Source organism: Aethalodelphis obliquidens, unplaced genomic scaffold (assembly GCF_003676395.1).
Source record: "Aethalodelphis obliquidens isolate GAN/ISIS:26980383/991018 unplaced genomic scaffold, ASM367639v1 scaffold11, whole genome shotgun sequence".
Classification (NCBI taxonomy): domain Eukaryota; kingdom Metazoa; phylum Chordata; class Mammalia; order Artiodactyla; family Delphinidae; genus Aethalodelphis; species Aethalodelphis obliquidens.
Window position 1 is genome coordinate 15,758,199 of NW_020837955.1, and position 19,505 is coordinate 15,777,703.

Sequence of the window (19,505 nt, forward strand, 5' to 3'; positions counted from 1 at the left end):
GGCAGGGTGAGCAGTTGTGGCAAACTCGGCCCAGTCGGACGGAGCGGAAGACCCACGGCCAGCTGGGGTGCCCTCCGCCCTGCTCCAAGGAGGAAGGAATCCGAGCTGGGAGTTTGGCGCCGACGGGAAGGGGGGCACCAGGGTGGTGGGCGAGGCCCAAAGAGAGAAGGCAGGAAGCCCGGAGGAGCGAGTGGGGGTGGAGAAGGAGGGGAAGGGAGAGGGCGGACAGGAGGGGTGGAGAGAGAGAAACGGAGAAAGAGAGGAGGGCTGCGGGGAGGAGAGAGGGGAGGAGAGAGAGGAGGAGAGAGGGGAGGTAGAGTGGGGAGAAGGGGAGAGGAAGAGAGGAGGACTCGGAGGGGAGCGAGGAGGCCGCGGCGGGCTCAGGGGCACGTCGGCCGGGCCACCTCCGCGAGCCAGACGTCGCCATTCCGCTGCTCGGGGCGCCGCCGCCGCCGCCACCGCGCCCGGGGGCCATGCTCCCGCCGCCCCCGCGCCAGCCGCCGCCCCAGGCGCGGGCGGCCCGCGGCGCGGTGAGCCTGCAGCGGGCCTTTCTGCGCGGCCCGCTGGGCGTGCTGCGGCTGCTGCAGCTGTTGGCCGGCGCCGCCTTCTGGATCACCATCGCCACAAGCAGGTACCAGGGCCCGGTGCACTTCGCGCTCTTCGTGTCCGTGCTCTTCTGGCTGCTGACCCTGGGCCTCTACTTCCTCACGCTGCTGGGCAAGCACGAGCTGGTGCCCGTGCTGGGCTCGCGCTGGCTGGTGGTCAACGTGGCACACGACCTGCTGGCGGCCGCGCTCTACGGCGCCGCGATGGGCATCATGATCAGCCAGACGCAGAGCCACAGCTACTGCAACCTCAAGGATTACCAGATGTCCTGCGCCTACCACGCCTTCCTGGCGGCCGCCGTCTGCGGCGGCCTCTGCCTCGGCCTCTACCTGCTCTCAGCGCTCTACGGCTGCTGCCGCCACTACCAGGGCGAGCAGGAGGTGGCGTGAGGTCGCTGCGCCGCGGGGCGGGGGACCCGTCCTTCCTGCCGCCACCGCCCCGCGCCCGTGCGCCCCGGCTCCCTCCCCTCGCCTCGCCCTGCGTTCCTGCCGCCGCCCGCGCCCCGGCGCCCGGATCGCAGTTTCCGTCCGACGGCTTCGCCGCAGTCCAGAGTCCGGACAGCTGCGCCGTCTCCTGGGACCAGGGCAGAGCCGCATCCGAGGGGCGGACGCACTCTTTCAGTCGGGCCGCCCCGAGGCGAAGCCTCGCGGTTCCTCATCCCCTTCCCGGCCGAGAGCGAGACGTGGACAGGCGCCGCGTAGATCCGGGGGAGGCTCCCAAATTGGAACCAGTCTACTGGCGGCGCCACTGCCCCCTCCCTCTCGCTCCGCGTTCGGAAGAGCACCCCCTTGCCCTGGCCCCTCTTCCAGCCCCGAGTGCTGAAAAAGGCAGGCATGACGCCGCGGGCGGAGCTGGGGACGGGCCTCCACTGGTCCTGGGATGAGCGACGGGTGTGGTTTTAGTTTGGGATTGTGCGGGCATCCTGCGCAGTCCTTCCGGGCCATCCCTCGGTTCTTTGATGTCTTGCGCTGGGGCCCATCTGCAAAGGTGAGGATGGATAAGGGGGCTGTACCCTTGCACCTTTGGAGTCTTCTTTCTCCTCCTGTTCCGTCTTTGTCCTCGCGGTTCACGGAGGCCAGTTCCTAACGCCCACCAGCTTCCCTGGCCTCGCCTTCCCAGCCTTCCTCTCACAGGTTTCTGTTCCGTCCCCACCTCCCAATATCTTTTTTGCATTAGGGATACCACACCAACGTCAAGGAATGCTAGGCGAGCCCCACCCCTTTCTTTTTGCAGATGGAGACTCAGAGCTTGCTCTTGCGAACAGCCAGAAAAAGATTAGAACCCGGTCTTTGGACTCTCAGTCTAGCGTTGTTTACTTTAAAGCATTGGTTGTTCCCAGGAATCCGGACTCTGGAGCTACCCTCTAATAGAGGGTTTCAAGGCCCAAAGGGTTTGTCTAAGGTGCTTTCTCCCCTTCTTGAAGATTCACAGTGCTCATTAGCATATGAAAGGCTTTGAGAAGTCCTGCTCTAAAAGAAGCCCAAGTAACTTAGTTTATAGTGTTAACTGCCTCTGGACCTGGACCAGCTTTTTCCACCTAAGGTGCCAAGCAGCCGTGCGTCGTCCTGGCTCTCATTTATCACCAAGGGTCCCGACCCATTGGCTGTGGTCTGTTTGAAGACAAGGGGCACTCCTTCTCTTTCCCAGGGAATTTCTATAGCAGAGGGAGGCCCCGCACCTGCTCCATTAAAGAGAAGATAGCCGGCCGTGCCAGGCCAGCGAGAGCCTGGGGAAACTGTGGATTGAACATTCCTTTACATTGTTTGGGAAATGAAGCCAAGGTTGTCCAGATGGTTTCCTGGTTTCCCAGTCAAAAGGAACATCACCTGTAAGAGATGCTGGCATTGACCATAAGCAACTGGCAGGGGTGGGTCACACCAAACAGAGAAGAAAACTCGGGATCTGGGATGAACAGCTGGCCCAGCCTTGGTAAGGTAAGATGCCTCTTGGCTTTCTGGCGAGCTCATAGGCCTTTGAATAAAAAACCCCAGAGCCCGCTCCTTTTCTAAAAGATAAAGGATTTGGGCTTCCCTGGTGGCGCAGTGGTTGGGAGTTCGCCTGCTGATGCAGGGGACACGGGTTTGTGCCCCGGTCCAGGAGGATCCCACATGCCGCGGAGCGGCTGGTCCCGTGAGCCATGGCCGCTGAGCCTGCACGTCCGGAGCCTGTGCTCTGCAACGGGAGAGGCCACAACAGTGAGAGGCCCACGTACCGCAAAAAAAAAAAAAAGTTAAAGTGTTTTTATTCAGGAGCAAGTTGAAGGGGTGACAGTAATAACCACAATGTCCAAAGGGTTATGACAACAATTCAACCTTTTTGCTAAATCCTTCAAAGGTCTGCTCTTTGAAAAAGTTCAACCCTCTCTGGATTAGAAACTAGAATAGGGGAAGCCAGAACGCTTTTTTGTGAGCGTGTTTGTAGAGTTTAGGAAGAAAAGTCTTAGGTTTCTCTGTTGTAGTGGTGAAGATCTGGGTGGGGATGTGGAGTGCTTTTGTGAGTTTTACATAGTCACCATCTTTACATCTTTGTGCCCGGCACTGCTCGAAGCACTTATGTATTCATTTCATTCTCTCAACAACCCTACTGAGCTGGGTTCTAGTATTATTTCCATATTCTGTATGAGGAAAATGAGTCACAGAGAGGTTAAGTGACTTACCTAGAGTCTCCCAGCTGGTGAGTTCGGATTTGAACTCTGGCAGTCTGACCTCTTCAGAACCAGGCTGTGCTGTATACAGTAGGGGGTCAATACATGTTAGATGCTGTTAACATGGTTATCTTTATTTATTTTAATATTTTTGTCCACACCACGTGGCTTGTGGGATCTTAATTCCCAGACCAGGGATCGAACCTGCACCCTCGGCAGTGAAAGTGCAGAGTCCTAACCGCTGGACCGCCAGGGAATCCCCATGGTTATCTTTGGAAAAAAAAATTTTTTTTAATTGTGGTAAAATATTCATAACATACAATTGACCATCGAAACTGTCTTTAAAGCGTACAGTTCAGTGGCATTAAATCCATTCACATTGCTGTGCAGCGATCAGCACCGTCCATCTCCAGAACTTTTTCATCTTGCAAAACTGAAACTCTGTGACCATTAAAATTGTGGTTATTTGTGTTATTGTTGTTGCTATTGTTTTCTGTCCTCCGGGAAATCCCAGAACACTGAGCCCTTCAGCATCTCAGTTAGGCTGGGGTCCTGCTGCCATGCTCCAGGCAGGGTACTTGTTTCCTTAGTGCCCACTGCTGGTGCCAGCCAGAACCTGGGGGTGACCTTTGCTGGGATACTGGAGGTGTCTTGGAAGCCCAGCAACTTTGGTTCTTCTGTTGCAGATTTCCATGCTGTTGAGGCCATGGAAACTCCCAGAGCCAGTCATTCTGACCTCTCCCAGGGCCCCTTCCCTGGGCCAGCAGAGGGTTTCAGTGTTTTCACTGGCCATATAAGGAGGTGGGGAGAGGGAATAATCTTTGCCCAGCAGCTCCCTTTCCACATCATTCGGTGGAAGAGCCAAGACGGTGAAGGTTCATTTTGCCTTGACGTAGAGAAATTCCTATTCTGCTTGCGTTATGACTTGGGCACAAGCTTCCAGATACCTGGAACTGAGCCGTGCACCCCTGAACCCTAAACAATGGCTTTTGAGCTCCAGCATGTGTTCTTTTCTCTTTTTTAGATCATCACATAAGCTGCATCCTCAGCTCAGATCCGGCCCTTTGAGGACCTCTTCTTAGCCCGCAGCCCATAGTGCTTTGTCTGTGGTTAGCTGACCTTACTCAGGAGCAGACGTATCCTTGGCCTTAACCGTACCTTATACAGCCACATGTGCCTGAAACATTCCAGAGCTCACTGGCTCGTCTAGATGTGCCTTCCCACTTGGCCTCCCACGGCTTCTCCAGATGTGAGAAGGACATGAAGACAGCTCCCACACCCATCCTCTCCTTCCCCTCGGGGCCCTGTGCCATGGGAATGACTACCTGAGCTGGCCCGGAACTTTTGGATACTGGAGGCAGTCTCCTTGGCCTCCCTCTCTGGACTCCAGGACTCGATCCAACCTGACCCTGCTGTGGGCTGCCCCCAGCCCAAAAGTCTGGGACCACTTGTGGGCCCAGGAGAGGATTTCTCCAGTATTCTACAAAGGCCAAAGAGAGGGTGTGCGTGGGAGGGTGAGGGAGGGTAGGGAGAAGAGGGGACCAATGTGCTTCTTTCAGTAGTTTAGTGGTGATTACTAATATGCTTTTCTGAATAAAGTTTGTTTGTCTGATCTGGGTGTATGTGTCTTCTCTCCTGCCCCCTGCAGTAACACTCTGTGTCAGGTCCCCTAGCCTCCCTCCATCTTCTCATTTTGCCACATTTGTCTGCCTCCCCGGCTTCCCCTTCTTTCTGGGAGGGAAAGAAAAATGAGGTCATAGATTTCCAGTACAGTTAGGGCAGGGCACAGGAATCAGGAAGAGAACTCCCTGTGTCTGTCCCTGACTGAGGCTGAAGGGAATTCCAGAAGCTCCCACCCCTGCTCTCAATGGACCCTCTGTTTGGGAAGTTCCACTGCCTGATAGGCAGGCACAGAATGACTATGGTCACAGAACCAGAGGGTCCTGTTCTGGTCCAAGCCCATCATATTACAGAAGGGGAGATGAACCCCAGGGTGGAGTGGCAACTTGTTTAATGTCACAGAGCTGACTGGGGCCAGAGTGGGGTCTCCTGGAGCCCAGGCTCTGGTTATTTCCTGCAGATCATTGTTCTGGTGTTGCCTTCTAGACACACCCAATCTGGTCCCCCCTCTCTGCCTTCCAGCCTCAGCCTGCTGACTGAGGTACCCTGGAAAGGGCTGGAGGGCAGTTAACAGGCTTCTTGTCGGCTCCTCCCTCCTGTGACCTGGGCCTGATGTCCACAGCCGGGACATAGAGTTCTGCTGGCAGATCTCAAAGCACCCCTAGAACAGCTCCAGGCAGGGATCTGATGCTGTGTGTGCTCCACACCCACTCTCTTCAAAGCACCCTCCTCAAAATACAGCACAGGGCTTCCCTGGTGGCGCAGTGGTTAAGAGTCCTCCTGCCGATGCAGGGGACACGGGTTCGTGCCCCGGTCCGGGAAGATCTCACGTGCCGCAGAGTGGCTGGGCCCGTGAGCCATGGCCGCTGAGCCTGCGCGTCCGGAGCGTGTGCTCCGCAACGGGAGAGGCCACAACAGTGAGAGGCCCGCGTACCGCAAAAAAACCCAAAAACAAACAAACAAACAAAATACAGCACAAACTCTCTCTCTCTCTTTCTCTCATCCTCCTCTTCATGGTTTGCATTTCCAGGTTGGAGGAGAATGCCACCAGCTGCCCAAGATCCTCCCTTTCTCCCCTCTTCCCTCTGTGTCAATTAATGAATATCACACAAAATAAAAAGTGGCCTTTATGCAAAGGCTGGTAAGCCACCTGCTCTACTTTAGCTCGGTGGAATATTTGCAGTTGAAAATGTTGCATTACCTTATTTGATCTTGTCACCAGTCTTAGAGGTTGACATTGTCACCCCCATTCAATAGAAGAAATAGAGCCCCAGAGAGGAGAAGGCCTTATCCATGGTCACATAGCTGGCAAGTGGCAGGACTGGACCTGGAAAGTAGATGTTCTCTTACTATCCTCAGCAGCCAGTCGCTAAGCCCTGTGGGCCTCTGGGCAGGCTCTGAGGTAGAGGTGGAGTTTGGTTTTCCCTCCTAGAGACCAGGTGTTCAGGAATGGTCTAATCTGACATTTCCTGTTTAATGCTGGGGGCACTTTGAAATAAGACACTGCTCCTTGGGGACATAACTGAGCCCATTTGGGTCTGGGGAATCGGAGGGGTTTGTTCATTTCTATCTATTACTTTTCCTGCTTTTCTAGGATGGGAGTGGGATGGTCAATGGTGAGGAAGGAGAATTAAGAATTCCTTTTCAGGCATAAAAAGGAAAGGGCAGGGATATGGGAGAAAGGTCTCGTTAGCACTATTTATATTTTTATTGTTTTTGTTTGTTACAATTGTTATTTGTAGAATAAAATAGTAATATATACCCATTAAATTTTTTTACCTGTACAGAAGTGTACAAAGTAAAAAGAGAAGTCATTCGATCATCCTAACCTCACACCTGAGCAATAAGCCATTGTTCACTATTAAGCCTTCTTCCTTAATTTTTATAACTAACGAAATATCTGGATGCTCACCCAAATACACACATATACATTGAGGCTCTTCTACAACTTGCTTTTAAAATTTAGCAATAATATAGTTCTAAACACTTTCTAATGTTCTATAATATAATAATATAGCTCTAGTCCTTTTAATTTAATTTTATTATTTTTTTGGAGAAAGAGTTCCACTACCACAGTGGGAATTTTTATTTTATTTTATTCTTTTTTTTTAATTTATGTAATTATTTATTTTTGGCTGCGTTGGGTCTTTGCTGCTGCTCGTGGGCTTTCTCTAGTTGCAGAGAGCAGGGACTACTCTTCTCTTCATTGCGGTGCGCGAGCTTCTCACTGCGGTGGCTTCTCTTGTTCTCTTGTTTGAGCACAGGCTTTAGGCATGTGGGCTTCAGTAGTTGTTAGTTGTGGCGCACGGGCTTAGTTTCTCCACGGCATGTGGGATCTTCCCGGACCAGGGATCGAACCCTTGTCCCCTGCATTGGCAGGTGGATTTTTTTTTTTTTTTTTTTTGCGGTACGCGAGGCCTCTCACTGTTGTGAACCCTCCCGTTGTGGAGCACAGGCTCAGCGGCCATGGCTCACGGGCCCAGCCGCTCCACGGCATGTGGGATCTTCCCGGACTGGGGCATGAACCCATGTCCCCTGCATCGGCAGGCGGACTCTCAAGCACTGCGCCACCAGGGAAGCCCTCTTTTGCTATTTTTATTACCTATGTTCCAGATGAAATTTGTTTATTTGTGTGTGTGCTCTTGCCTGACATTTGTATCATGGATGGTAATTCTGGACTCAGAATAAATTGGAAAGTTTTCCATCTTGTTCTGTTCTCTGGAATAGTTTAACCATATCATTTTACTGATGGGTTTAATAAAATTGTCTACAAAATAACCTGGTCCTGATGCCTTTTAGGAAGCTTTTTTTGTTTTATTTATTTGTTTTTAGCCAAGCTGTGCGGCTTGTGGGATCTCAGTTCCCCGATGAGGGGTTGAACCGGGGCCATGGAAGTGAAAGCCTGGAGTCCTAACCACTAGGCCACAAGGGAACTCCCTTTTAGGAAGTTTTTTGGTTAATTCTCTCAGTTTCGTTAATGGTAATTGGTCTATACAGGGTTTTTTGTGGCTCACCTACTGCCTTTCCATTCGTGGCATTTTTATTCAAGTTGTCTCTCCCATTAATTCTCTCATCTAATTCTCCAATTTAGAATGAGAACTTTTTGAGGGAAGAATTCCAGGCTATTCTTCTCTATATTCCCATGAAAGGCACATAATAAGTAGTTATTTGGTGGAATGAATGAATATTGGTGTTTAGCTGCTGTAACAAACACACCTCAACATTTCAGTGGCTTAATATAACAAAAGTCTATTTGTTGTTCACATACAAATCTATTTCTGCCTCACATAGTTGTCCATTGTGGATATTCCAGGTCAGTGGGAGGTTTCCAGGATGTGAGTGATTCAGGGACTTAGGCTCCTCCCACTTTGTGGCCCGCTATCCCCTCTGCTTTGAGCTGGCATTTGGGAGAAAAGCGGGAGGAGTAGATTTCCGACATTTAAATGCCTTGGACTAGCAGTGACTCTCATCACTCACTTCTTTTGGGGAGTCACATGACCGAATAATCTATATGCAAGGAGGCTGGAAGGTGTAGTCCATGGTGGGGCAACAGCTGCCTGGCTATACAACTCTATACCCTGGAAGAGGGAAAAGGACTTTTGGGTGGACAGTTAACTGCTTCTTTGCTGGGAGGCCACAGGTTTTATTGCTGAGGTTTTCATTGCCTTGCTCTTCGAGACTTTTTTTGCCCCTGTGTTTGATGAATGGTTGTTTTCATGGCTGCCAAGAGCTGTTGAGTAAGAGTATAACAGCAGACATTCATTTCCGTGCTGTGTTTGTCCAACAACTCACTGTGTCACAGCTGGAAAACTCATTACTCGTGAGGGCTTCTTTCCCAGGTACAAGAACATAAAGATGTTATTTATTGAACACTTTTCAGAGCAATGGCAGTGAGTTATTAATCCAAAAATATACCCAAATATTAAGTTTAAATACTAGAGTAAACCCAAATATTAAAGAGAATCTAAAAATACATATCAGTCAAATGTTTCTTTCATTTATTCATTCATTTAAAAGAATTGAAACAGTTCCTGTAAGATAAAATTTCACGCAGAAATTCTCCGTTTTAGAGTGTACAATTCAGTGGTTTTAGTATATTCACAAAGTTGTGCAACTATCACCACTATCCAATTCCAGAACATTTCCATCACCCGAAAAAGAAGCGCTGTACCTATTAGTCACTCCCAATTCCTTCTTCCCGCCAGTCCCTGGCAGCCACTAAATCAATCTACTTTCTGTCTGTATGGACTTGCCTGCGCTGGACACTTAGTGTAAATGGAATCATACAATATGTAGCCTTTTGTGTCTACATGGCATAATGTTTTCAAGGTTCATCTATGTTGTAGCATGTATCAATACGTTCCTTTTAATGATAAATATTAGTATTCCACTGACTGGATATATCACACTTTCTTTATCCATCATTCCTCTGTTTAAAATTTTTAAAAATTGTGGCAAAATACACATAACATAAAATTTACCATCTTAACCATTTAAAAAAATAAGTTTATTTATTTAGGCTGCATTGGGTCTTTGTTGCTGCACACAGGCTTTCTCTAGTTGCGGCGATCAGAGCTTACTCTCTGTTGCGGTGCACTGGCTTCTCATTGCGGTGGCTTTTCTTGTGGAGCACGGGCTCTAGGTGCATGGGCTTCGGTAGTTGTGGCTCGTGGGCTCAGTAGTTGTGGCTTGCAGGCTCTAGAGCGCAGGCTCAGTAGTTGTGGCGCATGGGATTTATTGCTCCACGGCATGTGGGATCTTCCTGGACCAGGGATCAAACCTGTGACCCCTGCATTGGCAGGCAGATTCTTAACCACTGCACCACCAGGGAAGTCCCCATCTTAACCTTTTTTTTTTTTAAACCGCACATTTGTTTTTATTTATTTATTTTTGGCTGTGTTGGGTCTTCGTTTCTGTGGGAGGGCTTTCTCTAGTTGTGACAAGCGGGGGCCACTCTTCATCGCTGTGCGCGGGCTCTCACTGTCGCGGCCTCTCTTGTTGGGGAGCACAGGCTCCAGACGCATAGGCTCAGTAGTTGTGGCTCACGGGCCTAGTTGCTCCACGGCATGTGGGATCTTCCCAGACTAGGGCTCGAACCCGTGTCCCCTGCGTTAGCAGGCGGATTCTCAACCAGTGCGCCACCAGGGAAGCCCCCTTAACCATTTTTTAAATGTACAGTTCGTTGGTATTAAATATGTTCACGCTGTTGGGCAACCATCTTCAGAACTCTTCTCATCTTGCAAAACTGAAAGTCTGTACTCATTAAATAATCAATCTCCATTCCCCCTCCCTCTAGCCCCTGACAACCACTATTCAGTACTTTCTGTCTCTAGGAATTTCACTGCTCTAGATACCTCATATAAGTGTAATCATACAGTATTTGTCTTTTTGTGACTGGCTGAGCTCTTCACTCAGCATCAATGTCCTCAAGGTTCATTCATGTTGTAGCATGTGTCAGAATTTCCTTATTTTTTAAGTAAAAATAGCCCATTGTGTATGTATACACCACATTTTGTTTATCCATTCATCCATTAATGGACACTTGGGTTGCTTCCACCTTTTGTGATTAAAACTGCTGTGAACATGGGTATACAAATATCTCTTCGAGACTCTGCTTTCAGTTCTTTTGGGTATATGCCCAGAAGTGGCATTGCTGGATCATATGGTGATTCTGTTTAACTTTTTTAGGAACTGCCATATTGTTTTCCATAGAGTCTGCACCATTTACGTTCCCACCAACAGCACACAAGGTTCTTGTTTCTCCACATCCTCACCAACACTTGTTATTTTTTGTTTTACTCATTTATTTTAAAACAAGCATTCATTGAGTACCTACTATGCCAGGGCTGTGCTATGTACTTGGCAGAAACTGGGACTGGCAAGATGTTAAGTCACAGTCCCCCTGCTCTCAGGAATTCAGGACACAATGAGGGAAATAGTCATGTTCAAGAGAAAGATTGAAATGCAAGGTGAGGGACTTCCCTGGCGGTCCAGTGGTTAAGACTCCGAGTTTCCACTGCAGGGGGGTATAGGTTTGATGCCTGGTTGGGGAACTAAGATCCTGCGTGCTGCGTGGCCAAAAAAAAAAAAAAAAAAAAAGAAAGAAAGAAAGAAAAAAGAAATGCAAGGTGATAGGTGCTTAATAGAGATGAAAGAGTTCTGTGTAAACACAGAGGAGGAAGTGAGGAATTATTTGGGGAAGTCTTTACAAAGAACCTGATATTCAAGCTGGATGTTAAAAGGTGAGCAGGGGGAGATGAGGTGGAAGGAAAGGTAATCTAAGCCGACAGAACAGCACACAGCAGCCAGCCTCCAAGATGGCCTCCAGGATGGCCCCGATAATTCTCACCTTCTGGTAGTTATGCTGTTGTATAATCTTCCCACTATGCATTGGAATGTTGACTAGTTCGCACTCGTAAAACCAACAGGATATTGTGAAAGTGACAGTGTGTGACTTTTGAGGATATGGCATAGAAGACCTTGTAGCTTCCTGCTTTGCTCCCTCTTGGATTTCCTGCTCTGGGGGAAGTCAGCCTCCATGTCGCGAGGACACTCGAGATGCCTTCTGGAGAGTCCCAGGTGGAGAGGAACTGAAACCCCTTGCCAGCCTGTCAGCACAAGAGCCAGCACCAACCAGTCTGCTATGTGAGGAAGCCAATCCTTCAGCCCCATCAAGCCTTCAGATGACAGCAGCCCTGGCCAGCATCTGAGTACAACCTCACAAAAGCCCCTGGGCCAAAACCACCCACCAAGCTGCTTGCAGTTTCCTGCAAAAACCACCCAAAAGCCAAATAATACATATTTATCATTGTTTTAAGCTGCTAAGTTTTTTGGTTTTTTGCGGTTTTGATAAGCCAGTAAGTTTTGAAATAATTGTTACACAGCAAGAGATAACTAATGCAGCTAGAAGCATGAGAAGATCTGGTATATGCAAGAAATGGTGGCACGAGAGACCATCGCCAGAAACCCCAAGTTTAGAGAGGCTTCTGAACAAGTCTGTGTAAGAGTGGGTGAGAGCGCCATCTGGTGGAGAAAGCTGTGCTTAGACATTCCCTTCTCTTCCTGCTCATATTTTTCCAGCTTGTTCTACCTAACATTTCTTGCTAATACTTCTCCAAGAGCCCCAGTGAAATTCAATTATGTGGACCATATACACACTTGCTTATAGATTCAAAGACTAACCTCTGAAAAATGTCATGTTAAGGTATTAATTATCCTCTTTTTCTATTTTATTTTCTCCCTTAGTCTCTCCCACCTATCAGCTATCCAGGGGAAAACATCAGTGGCACCAGGATTTGAGGCAAGAAGTGAAGACTCAGAATGCTGGAGAAGGGAAGGAAGGAACCAGGAGAACTTGATTATGAAAAATCAGAGTCAGTTCCCAGAAAGCAGACTCCAGTTGACCAGTTTCTAGTTACCAGGGGAAGCCTTTGTTCATTGATGGGCCATGACTGTTGTCCCTTTCTGGTCTTTAGAGCCTTTTTGTATCCTCCAGTGTTTTCCTCAAGTAATGTCTAGGAGTTCTGGAATGATGTCCCTCAATTCTATAGCTGCCAGGAGAGAGAACCAATAAAACTACTAGCTACAGTCAGCCTGAGGCCAATGGTCCAGGCAGACCTAAGAAGGAGGGATTTCAAAGAAAGTGAAATCTACCTTTGGAGTAAATTACTGAAGGTGGAATTACAGGTAAAGATAATGAAGAAAAAACATTCTTCTTTCTCTGCTTCTCCTAGCCTCATCTTAAAGGAGAGGCAGAGTCCATCAGACAAGACTGGCCCAGCCACAAAGCCAGGCCCGTTCCTCTAAAAAGCAAGGGGATTTCTGAATATAGTTTAGTGGTGAGTGGCTGATTTGTATCTGTCTACCTTCTGGTTGTTTGGAGGGGGAAGTGATTCCTTCTGGCTGGGGCAATCAGGGAAGGAGTGTAGACATTTGACTCCTGCCCAGATGAATGGGTTGGATTTGGACCCAAGCAAAAGTGGGAGAAGGGCATTCCTCCCGGAGCTCACAGCACAAGCAATGTAAGGAGACCAGAATGCAAGGGGCACTTGAAGGTAACAATGGAGGAGTTCAGTTGGCTGAAGTTAAGAGGCTCCTGTAGGGAAGTAGCAGGGGATGAGGCCAGTAAATGCAGACTAAGGTGGTGATGGTATGGTTGGGGGAACCAGGGTCAGATGACACAGAGGTTAAAATCCCAGCTCACAGTTGCATACTAGCTGAGAGACACTGAAGTTCCTTGACAAATCTCAGATTCCTCATCTGTGAAATGGCGATAACCCTAATAGCGTTGTTGGAGGAGGACTAGCTAAGATAATGCCTACAGAGAGCTTAGTCCAGTGCCTGGCGCCTGGTAAGCCCTCCGTAAATAAATGTTAGTGTTATTATTATTAATGCAAAGGCATCGGATGCATGCTTTAAGGGCGATTAACCGGGCAACACAGTGAGAAGTGGGTTGAATTGGGAAGAGCTTGCACAGGACCCTGTACACAGTAGCTACTCAGGAAACGCTGAACGGAATTGCATTCTCTGCTAGGCATCGGGCAAGCAGGGATATGGTTTCTGCCTTTTGTAAGCTCACGGTCCCCAGGGGGTGAGGTAAGTGCCAAATTTGGTGAGGGGAGGATGCAGACGTAAATTCTTCAGATTAGCTTCTCTCCAACTGTTCCCTGCCGGAATCCAAAACGACGCGGGGACAGCGAGGGGTGGGGTTCCCTAAACTCCCAGGGTTTAGCGAACCGCCGTCGGGTAGGACTACAGCTGAGCCCAGGATCCTGGCTGAGGAAGAAAAGGCGCGCAGGCGTAGTGCGGACGAGGGCGCTCACCTGTCCTAGAGCGGGCGGAGCTGAACCCGGGAGTCGGGCGGGAGGCGGGGCGGGAGCGATGACGTCAAGGGCACGCCGCCGCCGAGCAGTCGCGTCCCGGAAGCGAGGGCGGGGGAGGCGGCGGAGGTTCTCAGTACTGCGACTTCAGAGAGGCCTTGGGAAGAGGCGCGTCGTGGTGGGGCGGGCCTGAGGAAACGCGCCGGGGTCCGGTGGCCCTATCAGTGCCTCCTGGCCGTCCCCGCCCCTTCCCCACCGTCGCAGCGACCGCTTAGGTGAGGTGCCACCCCCACCCCACTCTGGTGTGTCCGCCGACTGGGCGGAGTTGGGCGCCAGAACGCCGCGGGGGCCGCCACCTGCTGGCCCAGCGACCTTGGGTGTGGTCTTCTGTGGTTTGGGTCTCAGGGCCCCGTCCGGCTCCCTGGGCTGCAGGGGTGATGGTCCGGCCTCTGCCGGCGCAGACCTGCTTCACCCCTTCCTGGGCGCTTACTTCGCGCCCGCCTTGGGTCCTTTCATCCTAGCTCCTCCTGAGGGGGTCTCGGGTTCCTGGTGGCCCCTTTGTTACCCTCCCCTTCAAACACCCTCCTCCCCCCGTCGTCCCAGATCGCAGCCCCTTGCCTGGAACTGGCTTTTGTTGCTGTGGGCCAAGGGTCTACCTCCTTGTTTACTGCTTAGCGTTTGGGTCGGACTTTGAAATTAGGAGAGACGGTGAGAGTTTTGTGGCTATCCCCATCAGAGAAGAGAGGAGGGAATGGGGTTTTATGGAAGGTGGTGACTGCCCCATAGGGTTCAAGGGGAAAAAGGGGTGGGTAATGGGCAGGGATGGTTCAGGAGGTTGTTGGGAACAGAAGGGAGAGGGAAAGCTTAGAGCATGCAGCAGGGCGGAAGAAAGCTTTGGGGTCCTGGAGGGTGGGCAATTAATTCACTCACTCAGCGAGCATTTATTACATTCCCATTGTGTGCGGAAACAGTGGTGAGTGGAAGATGTAGTCTTTGACCTGCTGGAACTCAAAGTTAAGAGGGGCAGACTGGCAAGAAAGAAGGGAGTTTTGCTTGGTGTGATAAATGCTGTTAGGGTACTGAGTACATGATCCTTTGGGAGCATTGGGGAGGGTCTCCCAGTCCAGACTGGAGTTGTTGGCAAAGACTTCTCAGAGCAAGGGAGTGCTGTTTAAGCCGATACCTGAGTGATGAGTAGGAATTAACTAAGTAAAGAGTGGGAGAAAAATATTTCAGGACATCGTTTCACTTGAGACCCCAGGCTGCCTCTCACCAGCAACCATGTGTGCTTGGTCTTCATGGTTTATACTCTTGATGGGTCTGTGGGGAAAAGAACATTAGATGGAGAGTCAGAAGAGCAGGATTTTATACAGTTGACCCTTGAACAACGCAGGGGTTAGGAGCGCTGACCCTCTGTGAAGTCAAAAATTGGAGTATGACTTACAGTACGCCCTCCCTCCACGCGGTCCCTCCGTATCCGCCGTTGGGCATCCGAGGATTCAACCAACTGCAGATTGTGTAGAACTGTAGTATTTACTGTTGGAAAAAATCTGCATATAAGTGGAACCGTGAAGTTCAAACCCATGTTGTTCAAGGGTCAGCTCTATCTGGGTCATTCACTTCACCTTGCTGAATGTGTCTTCCTCTGTGAAATAGGCTTTCCACCTGTAGCCCTGCCTACCTCATAGGTTTATTATGGCATCACATGAAATAATGCAAGTGGGGCTTCCCTGGTGGCGCAGTGGTTGAGAGTCCGCCTGCCGACGCAGGGGACATGGGTTCGTGCCCCGGTCCGGGAAGATCCCACATGCCGCGGAGCGGCTGGGACCGTGAGCCGTGGCCGCTGAGCCTGTGTGTCCGGAGCCTGTGCTCCGCAACGGGAGAGGCCACAGCAGTGAGAGGCCCGCGTACCACAAAAAAAAAAAAAAATAATAATAATGCAAGTGAAAGTGTGTTGGGCATTGGAAGTGCAATGCAAATGTCAGGGATTCTTATGGTTACAGGATGCAGACCTCAGAGCGAGAGGGGTGTGGGCCAGAGGTGAGCCCCAGCATGGTCCCCGAGGCTCCCCTGGAGTCTCCAACTGCTCCTGCCAAGTCCCCGGCGTTTGATCTTTTCAACTTGGTTCTGTCCTACAAGAGGCTGGAGATCTACCTGGAACCTCTGAAGGATGCAGGTGATGGTGTCCGGTATTTGCTCAGGTACAGATTTTATTTAGGGTTGCTCTAAACTGCTGGGCCTTCTGCCTTCCTGCTTTGTAATTGCACTGGCCACTCAGGCAATGGCTGGGTTATCCTTTCTGCGCTGGTGAGGAGCAGTTCCGGGAGGTACTTTGGGCCTCTGGGTTTATTCTAGACCCTGTGTCTCAGGCCCAACCCAGGAGAGGCAGGCACTGGGAACCATCTGGCCTTTCACCAGGATTTCTTCTTTGTGGCTGAATAAGCTCATACCTGAGGACTGCTAGCTAGCCTTGACCGTTGGGCCTTTTATATCCAGAGCAGGCTTTTTTTCCCCTTCTCTCCCAACATTAGCATAATTCATATTAAAATTAGGATGCAAATAGCTATGAATAAGCAGATACTATTTTCACTAATCCTTTAGGATTATGGCTCTCAAAAGTTTTTGTTCCTGTTCTACTTTGATTTTCATCCTTGGTAATTTTCTTTTTTCTCCTTTCAGCTCACTTTATTTCTTATGCTAAAGTATTTAAAATTATAGATATATACCACTCTGCTCCCTAAACACATTATTTAGTTTGTCTCTAAATAATAATGACTTTTTTTAAAAAAATAAGGTAACATCATACCTAACACAATTAACAATGATTCCTTGTTGTCACCCTATACCCAGTTCATATTCAGATTTTCTCAGATGGTGTAAGGAGGGGCTCGCTTTGTAATCCCACCATGACCAACTAGCTGAAATGAATCGTGGTCTTCCTTAGGGGAGTGTGTGGGCTCTGGAAAGCACGGGGCTGTGCTCTCTGGCGTTTTCTACTGTGTGTGTGTGTGCACGTGCGCGCATGCACCTGTGCATGCAAACGTATGTGTGTATGTATATACATGTGTTTGTATGTATGTGTGTTTTGCCTTTTCGTGGCAAAGCACAAAAGTTAAATATATCCTGCCCTTCTCCTTTTCCAGCACTGGTCTCTTAGTGCTTCTTGGCACTAATGTATTAGGATTTTTCCATTTTATGAAATTAGAAATCTGAGGATGTGGTGGGATTGACTAAGCTGGATGGAGGAGGAGCATCGGGACTCAGAAGCCCCCAGGAGCTTATGGTCTCCGAGCCGCTGGGAGATGGAGCGCTGGTCTGTGAAAGTGGCTGTCAGATTAGTTTGTGTGTTTGGTTGTTCTTTTCTTAGTAAAGAGGATTCGACTTTGCAGAGGGATCTAATCTTGAGCTTCTATGAGGTCTGAAGCCTGGAGCTACAGTAAATTTTTAAAAGACTTCTCTCTTCTGGGATCAGCTACTCCGGTAGGTGGGTCTCCATGACCAAAGTGTCGGTAAAGACAGATAGAATGGGAGAGGCTGGGAATTCCCTCGCGGTCCAGTGGTTAGGACCCTGCACTTCTACTGTAGGAGGCGCAGGTTCGATCCCTGGTCGGGGAACTAAGATCCCACATGCCACGTGGCATGGCCAAAAAATAAACAAACAGATCTTTAAAAAAAAAAGAGAGAGAGAGAGAGGCTTTAAAATGAAAGCGATATCAGTGGCTGTGTGCTATTTTATTTCTGAGATGGGATTGGCCTTAGACCTGACTTAATTTGCTTTTACCCTGGTAGCAGCCACTAGATGGGTCTGAGGCCTAATTAGGGTGGTGTAGTTGGAGTGTATGGAATTTTAAGACAAAAGCAGAGAGAGGTCATTTCACTCCCTTACTCATAACTCTTGTTAAAAAAAAAAGCACCCCATAAATTAGTTAACCTCATTTAGTAACTGTGAAATATCCCAATTAGAGCAAAAGAAAATGCATTGAAGTTCTGAATACATTGCATCTTACCTGTTGATTTTTCTATTTGACTCTCTCCTCTGAGGCCCCACCTTATATCCACTGACACTGCTCTTTAGAATATAGGTGTCAGTGGCTTCGTGATTACGTCTGTGCTCCCTTTACCCTGTTAAATGTCCTTTATCAAGGACTAAGCCAGCACCGTTGCTCGTCTTCAGCAACCTGTCTCTGATTTTCTTTCCTCCGTCTTTGGGGGCTTCTGCTTGGCATTTGGTGGTGGTGGGAGCTGGGTCTGTGTTTGCTTCTAAAAGTTCCAGTTCACTTTGGGTGTGTTTGCTGAGGGAATGCCAACCCTGGTTTTGTCTTCATTTTTTATATGTTGAAATGAAACCTTTATTATTTTCTTTCCTTTGGAATTAATGTATGTTTAAAACAAACTCTCAAAATCACAGAAATAAGAGAAAGTCGCAAATAAGGTCAAAGAAATCCTTTACATTTTGTTCTCTCAGTTTCCATATTAGATGAGTCTTGTGCAGTAAGCATGTGTTCTTATGAAATTGTAAAAAAAAGAATACGTTACATATCAACTCTGTCTCAGTAAATACAAAGAATAAAGGAAAACTCTTAAAGAAGAATGTCATTGGCACCTCTTAAAGAGAATAGAACCTTACAAAACACAGGTTAAACAGGGTTATAACATTAACAGATAATTTCATAAATTCTTCCTCCTCCTGGGAAAAGGTTCTACAGGTCTTCTGGTTCTGAGAGGATGCCCTTTCTCACCCCGGGGCCTAAAGTGTGGCCTCAGCTCCTCTCCCGGTCGCCTGTCCAAGTGAGAGACCCACTTTTCATTTCTCCCTGACCCTCTGAGCTCCAGGGCCTCCTCTTCCTCCTGGTTTTGAAGACCCGCCTGTGTGCCCGTCTCCCCTTCCTGGCTGGAGGGGCAGCTGTCTTCAGTGACCAGGACTCTCTGTGTTGTAGGTGGCAGACACCATTGTGTTCCTTGCTGACCTGCCTGGGCCTCAACATCTTGTTCCTCACCTTGAATGAGGGTAAGAACCAGGGGCCAGGGTTTTTTTGTGAATGGATGTGGGGAGGAATTCTGAGAAGCGGCCCATGTGAGGGAGCCGCCTGTGTCGCCATGGAGTTGGCCTCCCTCTGTGTCTGCTCGATGTCAGAACACAGGCTCCTGAGAGACCCACCCTGGGCTAGAATCCTGGCCGGGCCACTGGTGTGACCTCAGAAGTTCTTTAACCTGTTCATTAAGGCCTAATTTTCCTCATCTCTGAAGGGAGGATAGTAACAGTGCTTTCCTCAGAGGGTCGTTGTGAGGAATGAGATAATCTATGTATAACACTTAACACAGTTCCTGACACGGAATAAGCAGTCAGTACATTATAGCTGTTATTATTATTTCCTTCTGGACTGAATGCTGATGCATTAACCTTTTCCCATTTTGGTTTCTGGGGTCATTTGGGGACATGACATGGGGTGAAGGTACTAGGAAGGTGAGCTGATCAGGGATTTTTGCCACATCTGTTGATTTTCTCTGGCTCAGCAAGTGAGCCTGGCCGGGGCTGCTGGGCAGTCACCAGTGGTGAGGGGTCTGTGGCATGAAGCCTTTGAGGTTGATGTGTGGACGGGTGGGTAGCTGGTGGGGTCCTGGATAGTGCTGTCTCCTGGGGACCTTTTATGACAAGGTATGCTGGGACCCAGCCCTTTTAGTCGGAACTGGCAGATGGCTGCAGAAAAAGCCAAACCCCTCAAGGGAAATGAGTGAAGGGCCTGGGGCAGAAGTTCTGAGGAGCTGAGTCCTTTCTTCATGCTTGTTCTATTGAATTCACATTTCTCAAGTGTCTC

The 19,505-nt window shown here is 49.3% G+C and overlaps 2 protein-coding genes across 10 annotated transcripts in view; both read left to right on the top strand.

The window, feature by feature from the left end:
- The first annotated feature begins 300 nt into the window (after nt 1–300).
- On the top strand, nt 301–4,738 carry MARVELD1 (MARVEL domain containing 1). Of its 4 annotated transcripts, XM_027112227.1 has the most exons (3): nt 301–1,593; nt 2,254–2,540; nt 4,275–4,738. In XM_027112227.1, the coding sequence occupies exon 1, from the start codon at nt 474–476 to the stop codon at nt 993–995; it is 522 nt and encodes a 173-aa protein (XP_026968028.1). In that variant the 5' UTR covers nt 301–473; the 3' UTR covers nt 996–1,593; nt 2,254–2,540; nt 4,275–4,738. The 4 variants fall into 4 exon arrangements, with proteins under 4 accessions (XP_026968028.1, XP_026968027.1, XP_026968030.1 ...); XM_027112226.1 differs by having other exon boundaries at nt 301–2,540; XM_027112229.1 differs by having other exon boundaries at nt 301–2,535.
- A 9,066-nt stretch (nt 4,739–13,804) lies between these two features.
- ZFYVE27 (zinc finger FYVE-type containing 27) overlaps nt 13,805–19,505 on the top strand; it is a 100,344-nt gene continuing 94,643 nt past the window's right edge. For 2 of the 6 annotated variants that reach the window (XM_027112237.1, XM_027112235.1), the window contains exons 1-3: nt 13,807–13,964; nt 15,693–15,890; nt 18,627–18,697. In XM_027112237.1, the coding sequence (XP_026968038.1) occupies nt 15,694–15,890; nt 18,627–18,697 (268 nt within the window). In that variant the 5' untranslated portion in view covers nt 13,807–13,964; nt 15,693. Of the gene's footprint in view, nt 13,965–15,692; nt 15,891–18,626; nt 18,698–19,505 lie in introns of those variants that run through there. The other 4 variants (XM_027112240.1, XM_027112239.1, XM_027112236.1 and 1 more) reach the window with 4 other exon arrangements.